The sequence below is a fragment of the Macrosteles quadrilineatus genome, unplaced genomic scaffold, assembly GCF_028750875.1.
Source record: "Macrosteles quadrilineatus isolate MER2022 unplaced genomic scaffold, UCM_ALF_1.0 Scaffold_9__3_contigs__length_116548681, whole genome shotgun sequence".
Taxonomy (NCBI): Eukaryota; Metazoa; Arthropoda; class Insecta; order Hemiptera; family Cicadellidae; genus Macrosteles; species Macrosteles quadrilineatus.
In genome coordinates, this window is record NW_026542602.1 from 35,236,259 (window position 1) to 35,249,983 (window position 13,725).

Here is a 13,725-nt window from a genome sequence, read left to right on the forward strand (position 1 = left end):
TATAAAATTTGATTGTATCACTTTAATAATATAATAGATTCCAATAAATGTACCTATAAAAACTTTTAACTTACTAATTGCATAAAAAATATTTTCAAACAATAAAACAAAAAAAAAACTCAAAGCTTTTACATACTTTTAAATAAAAAAAAAACAAACATAGATTTTCGATTTTAGATCAAGACATAGATCCGATCATGCTGGTTCGCGAACTCATTCAAGTTTATCTTGCCTTACACCTCAAACCAAATTTAACAAAATCGGATAAAAATTACCCAAGTTATCGTGTTAACGGACACATATAACTCTCTCTCTATATATATATATAATATATACATGAGTGAAAATTTGAACGAATGTGTTTTGGCCTCTAGGGACATCAATAGAAAAAGTTAATCGGTTCCGGGCCTAGGTTTTACCGTGCCACCTAAGGTAATACAGTAGGGAAATTTGCTAATAGCAGTAGTCGATGTAAAAGTATTTTCACGGCAAGCAGTTTTGAAACTAGTTCACTCAATCACCGCTAGTTGCGCTACCATCGAGGCTCGTATCAGTTCACCTAGTCTCCGCTAGATGTCTCTTCAACCGATAACCCCCGAATCCACTATAGTTTATATGTTACTAATCGATTATAAATGTTTAACATATATAAAAAATAGAAACAAAATTCGTTTTAGGTAATAAATAGTAAACTATACATTTAAAGTTGTCCTAATTTTCTATCTAAAGCTGTAGTATTTGACAATAATACATTTTTGTCGGTTGACACTCGCAGTGATTTGTTAGTTTCTCTTACAAGACTCGTCCGACCGGAGTTATACATGATACTTTCTCCTTCGTCAAAAACATTAATCGATTCTTTGAAAAGCCGAGAGTTGTGTCGTGTCTCTTACGTGAGCGTGAGACCAACGATTGGCTTATAATAAAATTATCTTGTATCTGCGGCCTCACCCGCGATGTAAGAAGTTATAAATAGCCCAGTCAATAAAGGTTTTGTGTCGGAATCGGAATAACTGAGAGACAAGTAAATCTATATACCACTGTATAGTACCTTTGACTATTAATACAACTAGACATTCCGACCCCCATGTTAAATCTGTAGCCAGCTTTGTTACCAAAATCGTCATAGTTTACTGAGAAGGATTTTGTAAAAGAACTAGTAAATTTACTACAAATACTATTTTGTTGGGAGACGTTAATATCGACCTGTTTGATGGAAAAAATAAAGTCTAAGAACTATCAGTACCTTTTAGAGAACAATGGGTTTTATCAATTGTTAAGAATACTACTAGAATAATGTATATTGATTATCCTATATAATCCTAATGATTATAATAGGATGTAAAATATAATTATTGGTAACGGTATTCGTAAACTAAAGCCCTAAGTCACCGGACTATATGTAGGCAAACGCCAACGAACAATATTTTTGTAAACAAACAACTAAATTGACATTAACATGTCAATGACAGTTATAAACCAGCTGTTGAAAATACTTTTATTTGCTAGCGTCGGCTGCTAGACTTTTTAAAAATTAAAACTTAATTTCTAAAAAACTGAAACCCAAAACTACAATTTTATGGCTTCGACATTCTCTAGTTCTCAAAATTATCTTTCTTTCAACACAAAAATCATGAAAATCCGTCAAGTGGTTGATTCAGAATCGTGAAATAAAAAAACCATGTTTCGTTTTAATATTATAGATAGATATTTAAATAATTTTAGATTTAAGTACCTAGGTTTGCTGCTACAGGGAAACTAATAAAGCGTGTTTTTTACTAAAATATTAATAACTTAGTATAAAATAAATAAATAAAAATCTGCCAAGCTTTATCAAAATATATCCATAAACAAGAAAACTAGAACATTTTACAATATTCTCCATAAGAATAACATAGAAATTTTAAATAAACAAATTTTTAACTTTGTCTGTTACCAATAACCGTAGAAAAACACTTTGATGTACGAAATAATTTTTTTAAAGCTAATTACAAAGGTCTGGAGAATAATTTATAGCCTAAAATTTTGTGTTTTAAGGGAAAAAATGAGAAAATCCCATTTTACCCCATAAAACCCTCCGTTAAACAACCCCGGGTTCCCATGGTCCGATCATGCTGGTTCGCGAACTCATTCAAGTTTATCTTGCCTTACACCTCAAACCAAATTTTATCAAAATCGGAGAAAATTACCCAAGTTATCGTGTTTACGGACACATATAACTACTCTCTATACACATATGTGAAAATTTTAACGAATGGTGTTTTGGCCTCTGGGGACATCAATAGAAAAAGTTAATCAGTGCCGGGCCTAGGTGTTTCCGTGCAGCCTGAGATAATACAGTAGCTACTTCCCTACAGGGAAATTTGCTAATAGCAATTAATAGTCGATGTAAAACTATTTTAACGGCGAGGATTTTTGAGAGTAGTTCATTCAATCACCGCTAGATGCTGCTACCGTCGAGGCTCGCGACAGTTCACCTAGTCTCCGCTAGATGCATCTTCAATCGAAAATACTTAATCCGCTATTAGTTTATATATTACTGATAGATTTTAAATGTTTAAACTATATAAAAATAGAAACAAAATTGGTTTAAGGTAATATGTAGTAAGCTATACATTTATAGTTGTCCTAATTTTCAATCTAAATGTGTGGTATTTGACAATAATACATTTTACTGGTTGACACTCGCAGTGGTTTTTTAGTTTCTCTTACAAGACTAGCCTCAACTGGTCCAAATTTGATCACTCGTCGCCAATTTGTTATAAATTCATTCTTTGAAAAGCCGAGAGTTGTGCCTCTTACCTGAGACCGACGATTGGCTTATAATACAACTAGCAGAGGACCCGTCCTTCGTTCGGGGTTGAAGTATGTTTGAATGGTGCTTTTTGAAATCTGACATGAAAAAGCCAGTTCAGTAGTTTACGTGCCTATTAGTAACACACATACAGACAGACACCAATAGATTTTTATACAATAGTATAGATATAGATAGATTAACTTGTATCAGTGTCCTCGCCAACGATCACATAAGACCAAGGTCTTCACCCACGATGTTAAGAAGTAATAGTCCAGTCAATAAAGATTTTGTGTCGGGACAAATTAGAGACAAGTAAATCTATATACAACTGTATTATACCTTAGACTATTAATACAACTAGACATTCCACCCCCATGTTAAATCTGTAGCCAGCTTTGTTACCAAAATCGTCATAGTTTACTGAGAAAGATTTTGTAAAAGAACTAGAATCTTATATGAATTATTTTACTACAAATACTATTTTGTTGGGAGACGTTAATATCGACCTGTTTGATGAAAAAATAAAGTCTAAAAACTATCAGTACCTTTTAGAGAACAATGGGTTTTATCAATTAATTGTTAAGACTACTTGTAGAATAATGTATATTGATTATCCTATTATAATCCTAATGATTATAATAGGATGTAAAATATAATTATTGGTAACGGTATTCGTAAACTAAAGCCCTAAGCCACCGGACTATATGTAGGCAAACGCCAACGAACAATATTTTTGTAAATAAACAACTCGTAACATTAACATGTGAATGACAGTTATAAACCAGCTGTTGAAAATACTTTTATTTGCTAGCGTCGGCTGCTAGACTTTTTAAAAATTAAAACTTAATTTCTAAAAAACTGAAACCCAAAACTAAAATTTTATGGCTTCGATATTCCCTAGGTCTCAAAAAATATCTTTCTTTCAACACAAAAATTATGAAAATCCGTCAAGTGGTTGATTCAGAATTAGTCCAGGCGCTGAGGGTGTTTAAGCATGCATAAAAGTGTAACGAAATTTGACTTTTGATTGTTGCTATGGGTACCTAGTAGATGAAGAAAATCGATGTTGTCGCATTTCTAGGTGGTTAATAACATGGGGGGAGGGGGTGAAGTTGGGGGGCCGCCCGGGGGGCCGCCGCGCACAAAATAGCTTATATCTCGAGAACCAAAAGTCATATGAATACGTTAGACATGTCAAACTGTGCAGAAAAATGCATTCTACAAATAGATTATGTAGTAGTTTCACGGAAATTAACAAGAAGTTACTAAAAATTATATTTTTTAAATTTACGATAAGTATAATCAGGAGTATATGGTTTTTGTTGTTGTTTAGAACCACTAATTTTTTAATTGACAACTTTTGAGAGTAGTACACAATAGGTAAATAGTACTTCTGTATAATAAAACTATTGCGGTACATAACTTAACAGCTATACAATCCTCAGATCCAATAAACATAACACAAACAAAGGCGCAAAACGCGTCGCGGTCATTGTTCCTGCTGCCGTAACTATTAATGGCGAATACAGTTCAAGCTGAGACTTATATTATACTTTTAGAAAGATGGAGATTCTGAGGATTCATTTTCATATATATATAAAATAGTATTGAGGGACTATTATGTAGCGAGAAATATAGTTTGTAAAAGAAGAGAGTTCAAAATATATTTTGGTGGTGGATCGTTCCATCACCATCTGAAACTGCAATAAATTCCCTACAATTTATACATCTCCGAATCTGAGGTTGGTTATAACAATTTCATGTAGTTTTGAAAAGGTCATAAAAATTATGTTTTCGTAAAAAAATGTTAACATTTCACATTACAATGGAAACTCCATGTACAGTATCTAAACTTAAATTTATTTCATTACAATACAAAATTGATGGTAAAAGAAAAGAAACTAAGGATTCACAATAAAAGTTTACAAATGGTGGCAAATGAATTTACTAAATTAAGCTTTAGGCTAGGCCTATTACAATAGTTCTAATTTAGGTTGAGGGGTTATATTGCATGGAACTTTATCTCAGGTGGGGTGATCGAACGGCGTTTGAATTTAATCTTGTGATTTTATATAGCCTAGTTAAATTTTTTTTTTAAATATAAATTATGTTCGAATTATTTTCTGAAAGGTTAATTAATTTATGTTCTATATAAGCTTCTATTAGTTTCTTGACTTTTAAATTCTGGTACAAAAGTTCAAAAGTTAGGCTTAAAAGTGTTGTAATGGCTTCGATCCAAGGAAAGAAAATGTCTACTGGAGTGATCCCACCAAAATTGATGTCTTCTTCACAGTTAAATTTCTTGATGTTGTGTAGTTATTAATGTTTGTAACAAGGACGGATCTTCGTTAATCAAATTTCACTAATTTATTCCAAATATACGCACTTAAAAAAAAAAAAATTATATTAAAATATGCAGTTTACAAATTTATATCTTCATACTAGCTCAGCACTCTTAGAAGTGAGGAAGGTTTGATGCATTGTTGCATTCACATATGTCAATGCTGACTTTATCACGGAAAATTGTAGCCCACTGTTCACACATATATTATAACAATTTTCATTTGCCATAGAGCTAAATTTGAATTTTGACAAGTTATTTAAGTAAAATTATATTGAAATTGAAGCAACTTTGTTACAAAAAGTTATAGGTTATTATATATTTACATGAAATAAGGTTATTTGAAAATGTTCTATATTATAATGTATTGAATCAATTACCTATTGGTCTGTTTGTCCATACATTATACAAGGTTTGATAAAGAGAGATGGATTGACATATTGATAAAAGTAAAAACATATGGTAAAAATTAAATTATTCTATTGAAAATTTTTGTGAAAATACTAAATTGTTACAGCAGTATAATATTTATTTACTGTTGATGCAATAAATTTATTTCTCATACAACAATTAAATACAATTTGATAATTAAAATAGTTTGGTAGTTTTTTATAATTTTAATTTTATGCGTATAAAAAAACTTTGATATTTCTACGTAAGGAATCATATTTTACACAACCTTAACATTTGGATAATATGGATAAAAACATTATTTTTATGATTTTTGCGGGTTGATTTAGACATTTCTAAGTTGAATAATCCAAAAATTTGCAAACCTCTTGCTACTACGCCTAAAAGCATTGCTGAAAAATATATATTTTTATATTATTATGTTCTACATTTATCACTGAAACATAATATATAATAGATGTCTACTTATATGGGCATGTAACTGTTCTCTGGTGAATTATATGGTACCACTACAAAAGGGCCAAAATATAACCACCACTGGTACCCAGATAGGGTCAAGGATTGAGAGATAAGAAGTAAAATTATAATGCTTCGAACTTCAACTATAACTTCAGCTGTTCAGGTCAATTTATTTGTTAACGATTGGTGCGATGATTCGTTGCATTACTGGCAGAGACAATGATGGGTAAAGAAAAAATAACCTCTCTTTTTAAGTTTTGAGTAGTGGTTTTTGGTAATTAAAATACAGTTGCAGGTTAATTAATGCACACAACTCGCGTAAATAGTGTTAACGACGCTCGTAGAAGTTTTTAAGGCACTCGCCAAGGCTTGTATTTAACATTTTCTACTCGTATCGTTTACACTACCTTTACGCGATCGCCGAAACAGCTGTTGCACCAATTGTGCAGCATGGTCAGGTGATGGAAACGTTCAAATACCAATTTTTTTTTACTCTCTTCTTTTACAAACTATATTTCTCGCTACATAATAGTCCCTCAATACTATTTTATATATATGAAAATGAATCCTCAGAATCTCCATCGTTCTAAAAGTATAATAAAAGTCTCAGCTTGAACTGTACTCGCCATTAATAGTTAGGGTGCGTACACAAAGAACGCCGGTTGCCGGCGCCGGCAAACCGGCAGCTTTCTCCTCGTGCTTATAAGCGCGGCAAAAGCTTGAAGCCGTACATAAAGAAAGCTGGTAACAAGCGCGACAAGTCAGTTCACTTTGAGCAGTGTCAAAGATGTCTTCGTCTAGTGATGATGTGTTTTTGGCGGAGAGTGTTCATGTTAAATTATTGCAAAGGAGGAAAGTCGGTGTTCATGTTATTAATAGACATAGGAAGAAACTTGGTGAATACCATCACTTGTTTCCGCAACTAAAAGCATCATCGTGCAACTTCTCCCGTTTATCCCAAATCGCCTTCTTTTGATAAACTTTGGATCATCTGTATCAACCATCGCGCTATGACACCCACCAACTGCACAGTACAGAGACCACTCGCGGACTGAGCCGGTTGCCGGAACCGGCTTATAAGAATGTTCTCTTCATACTTGTTTGCCGGTTGACGCCGGCAGCTCGCGCTTGTTGCGCTTTGGCCGCTTTGTTTGTGTTATGTTTATTGGATCTGAGGATTGAATAGCTGTTAAGTTATGTAGGGGAGAGTTGTCTAAAATGGGGACGCTAGGCAATATGGGGACATTCCGGTACTGCTAAACTACTGCTGCTATCAGCTGATCTTTGACGAACTATTGCGAACTAACCATTTCACTCTACTTTGAGCTAGTTACCGTTGATATACTGACTATAAGTTTCATGTTGCACACTTTTAAATATTTGACGATTTATTCTTTGGATTTTTGTTCGTGTCGCAACTGTGTTTTACGTACCCAACATAGAGAGATAAAAAAAGTAAGTGTTTGATCACTATCTTCAGTTATTAGGCTACAATTTGTCGTTTCTTCTATCCAAAAATCTCAAAGTGGAGGCTAGGTACGCCATGTTTGTTTTATTAATACAGTGGCGGGTCAAACGGGGACGTTCATGGTAGGACAAAATGGGGACGTCCCCGTTTTATAAGAATGTCCCCGTTTTGGACAGATTGTAGGATAATAACGTATACACATTAACACTTTTGGCATGAACCAGTGTTTTACTACTTTATACGTTTTATAAATTTCTAACTGATATGCTTAAGGATATTTATATGGTAAAGTTTAATTAAAAAAACTTCAACTCCATAAATATGTTAACATATCTATTAAGTTGAGAAATTCTTAGTTTTTATTTTCTATAACAATCTTTCTAACATGTTTAGTCACTTTAAGAGGTAATATGATGAGTTTGATGTGTTTTGTATTCAATAAAAATGCTTTTTCATTAAAAAAACTCAATTTTGCATGTGCTCTTATGGCGTCCCCATTTTACCAGAAAGGTCGTCTTAAACGGGGACAATGTATGCATTTAAAAAATATATAATTTTATTGTTATATCTAGGGAATAATTGATCAAAAGCTACCAGTTTCTGTCAACACATTAGTGTAGTCTTGTTCTGTCTAAATTTCAAAAGTTTAGCAATATTTTTAAGCGAAATATAATGTGGAAACCACTAGAGTCCCCATTTTAGCCGACTTTCCCCTACCGCAATTGTTTCATTATACAGAAGTACTATTTACCTATAGTGTACTACTCTCAAAAGTTGTCAATTAAAAGATTAATGGTTCTAAACAACAACAAAAACCATTATACTCCTGATTATACTTATCGTAAATTTAAAAAATATAATTTTTAGTAACTTCTTGTCAATTTCTGTGAAACTACTACATAATCTATTCGTAGAATGCATTTTTCTGCACAGTTTGACGTGTCTAACGTATTCATATGACTTTTGGTTCACGAGATATAAGCTATTTTGTGCGCGGCGGCCCCCCGGGCGGCTCCCCAACTTCACCCCCTCCCCCCATGTTATTAACCACCTAGAAATGTGACAACATCGATTTTCTTTATCTACTAGGTACCCATAGCAACAATCAAAAGTCAAATTTCGTTACACTTTTATGCATGCTCAAACCCCCTCAGCGCCTCGACTATCCCATCTATATGGACCAGCTGTAGCCAATTTTTTACTAGGTAAACGGGAATGTAGTTGTGTGAGCCAGTCACAGAATGATCTAGTGTCTAAAATTCTATTTAATACCTTATTTGTTGTTGCTGACCAGGTTGATGGGTCATAACAGTTGCTATAACTCATCATATATTCCCTAAGTTTGACTTGGTTAAAAAGATTGTGTATTCGGCAGAATTTAGTAATTGAGATCAGCGCAATCTGTAGGTGGCTCACATCAACTACGTCGATTTTGACAAAAAAAAAATGGCTACAAATTTAACATGGGGATGGAATGTCTATTAGTTTGTCATTCATTGTAGTCTAAGAAATGAATGGGTTTACTTCACTTTTAGCGAATTTCCCTCTATAGGGAAGTAGCTATTACCGTAGGTGGCACGGTAAGTCCTAGGCTTGGAACCGATAAACTTTTTCATTTTGATGTCCCTAGAGGCCAAAAACACGATTCGTTCAAATTTTGATGTATATAGATATATGTTCCCGTGAACACAATAACTTGTGTAATTTTTGTCCGATTTAGATAAGGGGTTTCTTGAAGGTGGAGGTGTAGAGCTGGATAAACTTGAATGAGCAGCATGATCAGACCATGGGAACAGGGTGTTTATGGGGGGTTTTATGGGGTAAAAATTGGTCTTTCTCATTTTGACCCTCAAAACATAAAATTTACCAATTTCTCTTCACACCATTCCAAAGAAATTAAAAATATAAATAATTTAGTATATTGGAGTGTTTTGTGTGGTTATTGGTTACGGAGAAAATTGAATTATTTGTAAATTTAAAATCCAAATGTTACTCTTATGGAGAATAAGTAAGCTGTTCTAGTTTGCTTGTTTATGGATATATTTTGATCAAACTTAACAAATTTATTTATTTTATACTAATTTTATATTAATACTTACTAAACTATTTATCACCCTCTCTGTAGCAGCAAACCTAGGTACTTGTTAAACTAATGTTGTGTAAATAGATTTAATTTAAAATCCAATACTGGTACATGGAAATTCGCTTAGTGTGCAGGATTGCTACGGCGGGAGTATTTTATTTAACATATTTATACTATATTTTTTCATACCAGAGGAAAAGCTATGGCTAAATCGTATTATTTTCTTTGAAACCAGTTTCAAGCTTGTGAAATTCCAATAAAAACATTGATACATTCAACGCACTCTTTAGACATAAATAGAGCAGAAACATATCTTGAAACTATCATTAGCCGATCCACTTAAGCACTAATGATGAGTACCGGGAAGTATGTTTAACATGGATCTAGGTATCCGTTACAGATCTATTATTGCAAATCCATTAGATCCATTACAATAGCATTTCTTTATATTCAAGATTGAGTGTCGACGGCTCAGTCGGTAGTGAATCCAGGCAGTGATAACTTGAGTTCCTGATGTCTCTATACATAAATTGATCGGCACATTCTTGCCCTGTACTCAATTACAAGGGGGGTAACAGCATCCATAATCTCATCAACCTAAAGTCAAGACTAGACAAAAGTAAAATGATAAGCGCAGTGCGAGATTAAAAACTACAACGTATTAATGCCGCATATGGTGCGAGGGGCTCGAGTACACACCCCACAATGTATACTACAAACATATTAGGGCAACAGACTGTCACCACGAACAATTCAAGGGGCGGAGCTTGGGACGGAATTAAATTCAAACCACCCCTAACCCCCTCAAGGGTCACACCAGTTTTGATTACTTTAGCTATGAACACTTTGGGAATCATCCCTTTATCTGGAGATGCGGGCGTCTAAATTATCGTCTTGTAATATTTTGGATTTTGATGAGTGAAGGTTAGTTTGTAAGGAATTTTAACTGAAACTCAATAAAAGTTTTCCAGCCTTCTATGTGCTTTAAATTTAGCTAATAGTAGTTAAATAGTAGCTCATGCCATTTTAAATTACTTAATTGCATGATCCCTTTATTGAGATAATACAGGTTGTTTTTGGTGTTGTTTCTATCGTAATTTTACAGCTTTGGTGGGGTTTGTGAACTAATCTTGTTATAATTTACAGTAGTTACTCTCTCATCAGAAGATGGGATTAGATTTCTTGATCTCGTAACATCGTGAATTGTTTTTACTAATCGTGATATGATAAGTCCGTGATAATCTCCTAAATAACTTAGTCTCGCCATATAAGAGCTTTAAACAATGCACTTCTTTTTATACTGTACTTGTTAAAGCGTTGATCCCGTATTCCAGGTGTGGTTCCAGAACAGAAGGGCCAAGTGGAGGAAGCAGGCGCGTCTTCAACTGCTTCAGGACGCTTGGAGGATCCGCTGTCTGGGACTGTCCTCTCCTCCACTTCTTCTAGGTACAAAATATTTTCTCAGGAATTCCTTTTTCAATGAACAATCTATATATATTAAAATTTCTAAAGTGCTTTTTTTTGTCGGCAAACCATAACTTTCTTATTTCTTTAAAAATTTTCATAATTGTGGTGTAATTTTAAAGTTTTTTTTTACCCACTACACGGGTAAAATATACAAATCACTTTTTTTCAGTAGTATTTCGTAAAAACGGCCTATTATATAATTTTGTAAGTGGTTTAGACTTTAAATGTTTATTTACGTTATTCCATCAGCTGAAACATGAGAATTAAATTAATTAAAACAAACGAATATTTATTTTTAAATCTGAGTGTTTTGTTTTACTGGAATCTTTATCCATACCTTGTGTATGAGCTTAGTTTGCAAGAGTAGATTTTTTTATTTGTTTTCTTATTTCCTAACAAATTTGTTTTCTTATTTCCTAACAATACTTAAGAACTACTTAAAAATTAATGAACCTGTTATTTAAGTAACAACGTAAGTATTTCTTTAACCAAATGTTATTAAAATGTTTTAAGGTTGGCAAAAATTAAATATATAACATAATATAGAACAAATGTACGAATAGCATGAATCACATAACCTCAATGAATAATCTTATATTGTACTTTGATTCTTTTTAGAAACTGCAGTCACTGACATTTTCTTTGTGGTGAAAATTGTATTTTCTACTTTGCTTTTTCAAATAACTGACTTAGTTAAACTATCATCACTGATTACAGAACATTACAAAGGATCTCTTTGCCGGATTTATTAGATTGAATGTGTATTTACATAATTTCTTTATGGTCAACAATACAAATTCAGAAACGGAATCATAAAAAACACACGATGATCAAGACAAGTAAAGACACTTTCCGGTCATATTATTATCGTATAAAGATAATATCTGCACTGTTTACAATAAAAACATATTATACTGCAAAAATCTGCTTTTCACATGACTTATATTCATATGCAATAATATAGTTCCGACACTAATTGTACATGTATTTTTGGTGATGGTAACCTTATGTGATTTAAGGGCTTCTTGTGGACATATATAGTTTAAATCACAATCAGCCAAGTTTCCATGACGTTTCAGAATTTAAAACCATGGAACCGATTTTAGATCCTTAAACCTCGTACAAATTTGTTTATTCTAACCGTGGTCGAGAAAGTCCATAACAGCCCCTTAAGAAATACAGCTTAAAAGTTGGTAGGGTGTTGTTGTCTAAATAATAAGTTTTATGCTCCAGGTAGAGGTCCCACCATGCCGCCTGGGAGTGACGCTAGCGCCCCTGACGGGAGAGGTGTGAAGTTATCGCCGCCTCCGCCCGCCGCCCCCAGCCAAGAGCCACTCAACTACCGCATCATGCCGCCTCCACCGCCTCAACCATGGTATGTTCCTAGCTTACCGTACTGTACCTCAGGACAGTGCATTATGTTAATGGGCCACCGTTTGATGCTATCCAACGAAATTTTGGCGTGAAGTTAGACCATTGTTTGGCTATTATAAGAAACTTAAATGTCCAACTGCAAAACACAAAAATAACCCCGCCGCAGCAAACATGCAGACTAAGCGAATTTCCATTTGCCTATTTTTTTGTGAAATGGTAATAGTGTATTTTCAAAATGTGATCAAAATATATCCATAAACAGGCAAACTACAACAGTTTATTTATTCTCCATAAGAATAATATGAGAATTTTAAAATTACGATATTTTGTAATTTTCTCTGTAACTATTTGACGCATGATAACACTTCAACATACTAAATTAATTGTTTTTTTAAACTCTACAAAATGGTTTAAATTGAAAAATCTTATGTTTGTATGGTCAAAAATGGGAAAACCCTATTTTTACCCCATAAAACCTCCCAGGTCTTACCATGACCACGGTAATAGTTTATTCCCTATATGGGAAATTCGCTAAAACTAACAAGAAATCAGTACTTTAAACAGCTTATAGGTTTTATTTTACTAGGCTACTTTAAATCAACTAGCTTGGTTGCGTAAAATAACTTTATGCTTAAACTTACCAAAGTTAACTAGCTATATAAATAAGGTCGTCATAAGTAACTAGCTGCTTAACACCAGCAAAACAATGAACACGCAAAGTTAACTCACATGTTCAGCGGGTTGCGGAGACTGTTTGAAGGAGAGATCTATTATTCATTATCATGAGTTGTCAGGATTCTAGAAGCAAGTAAACAAAGTGTTTGTAAATTAGTAACAAGAAAATATATTTACCACTCATTATCAACTCAAAGAGAAGTAAATTTTCTCAAATGTTCCCTAAAACCCTCAGTGTGTCGTCCTACCCATGCCCAAAATTTAAGTCGGCAATTGGATAGTTTAACGTACGTCTTTACGTTTTTTTAAAGTTACGTGTGGTTTATCCGATAGAGTGAAATAATATCTCGTTATATTTGCTATTAGATTGCCTAAGTAAATGCTCTTGATCAAATTATCGTAAAAGTGATATTTCCATCATGTATAAGTATAAATGGAAAAGTTAATTAAAAAAGCTGCTTTTTAGATACCTTACTACTGGCGAACCTACCGCGTACTCATTTAGAGGACTCATTTATACTGTATTTTAGATGTACACTTTTTATTAAAACATTACGATTCTTGACTTTTAGGTCAGTAGGTAGAAAGAAAACGATGGAGAAATTAAACAAGTGGTATAGTCTTGGTGGGGACCTTCTCACGTCACTGGC

General features: G+C 33.4%; 1 protein-coding gene across 1 annotated transcript in view; it reads left to right on the forward strand.

The window, feature by feature from the left end:
• LOC129004121 (retina and anterior neural fold homeobox protein 2-like) overlaps positions 1-13,725 on the forward strand; it is a 30,544-nt gene that overhangs the window by 14,737 nt on the left and 2,082 nt on the right. Inside the window, exons 3-4 of the mRNA XM_054432556.1 lie at positions 10,894-11,005; positions 12,260-12,401. Coding sequence (XP_054288531.1) covers positions 10,894-11,005; positions 12,260-12,401 — 254 coding nt within the window. The remainder of the gene's footprint in view (positions 1-10,893; positions 11,006-12,259; positions 12,402-13,725) is intronic.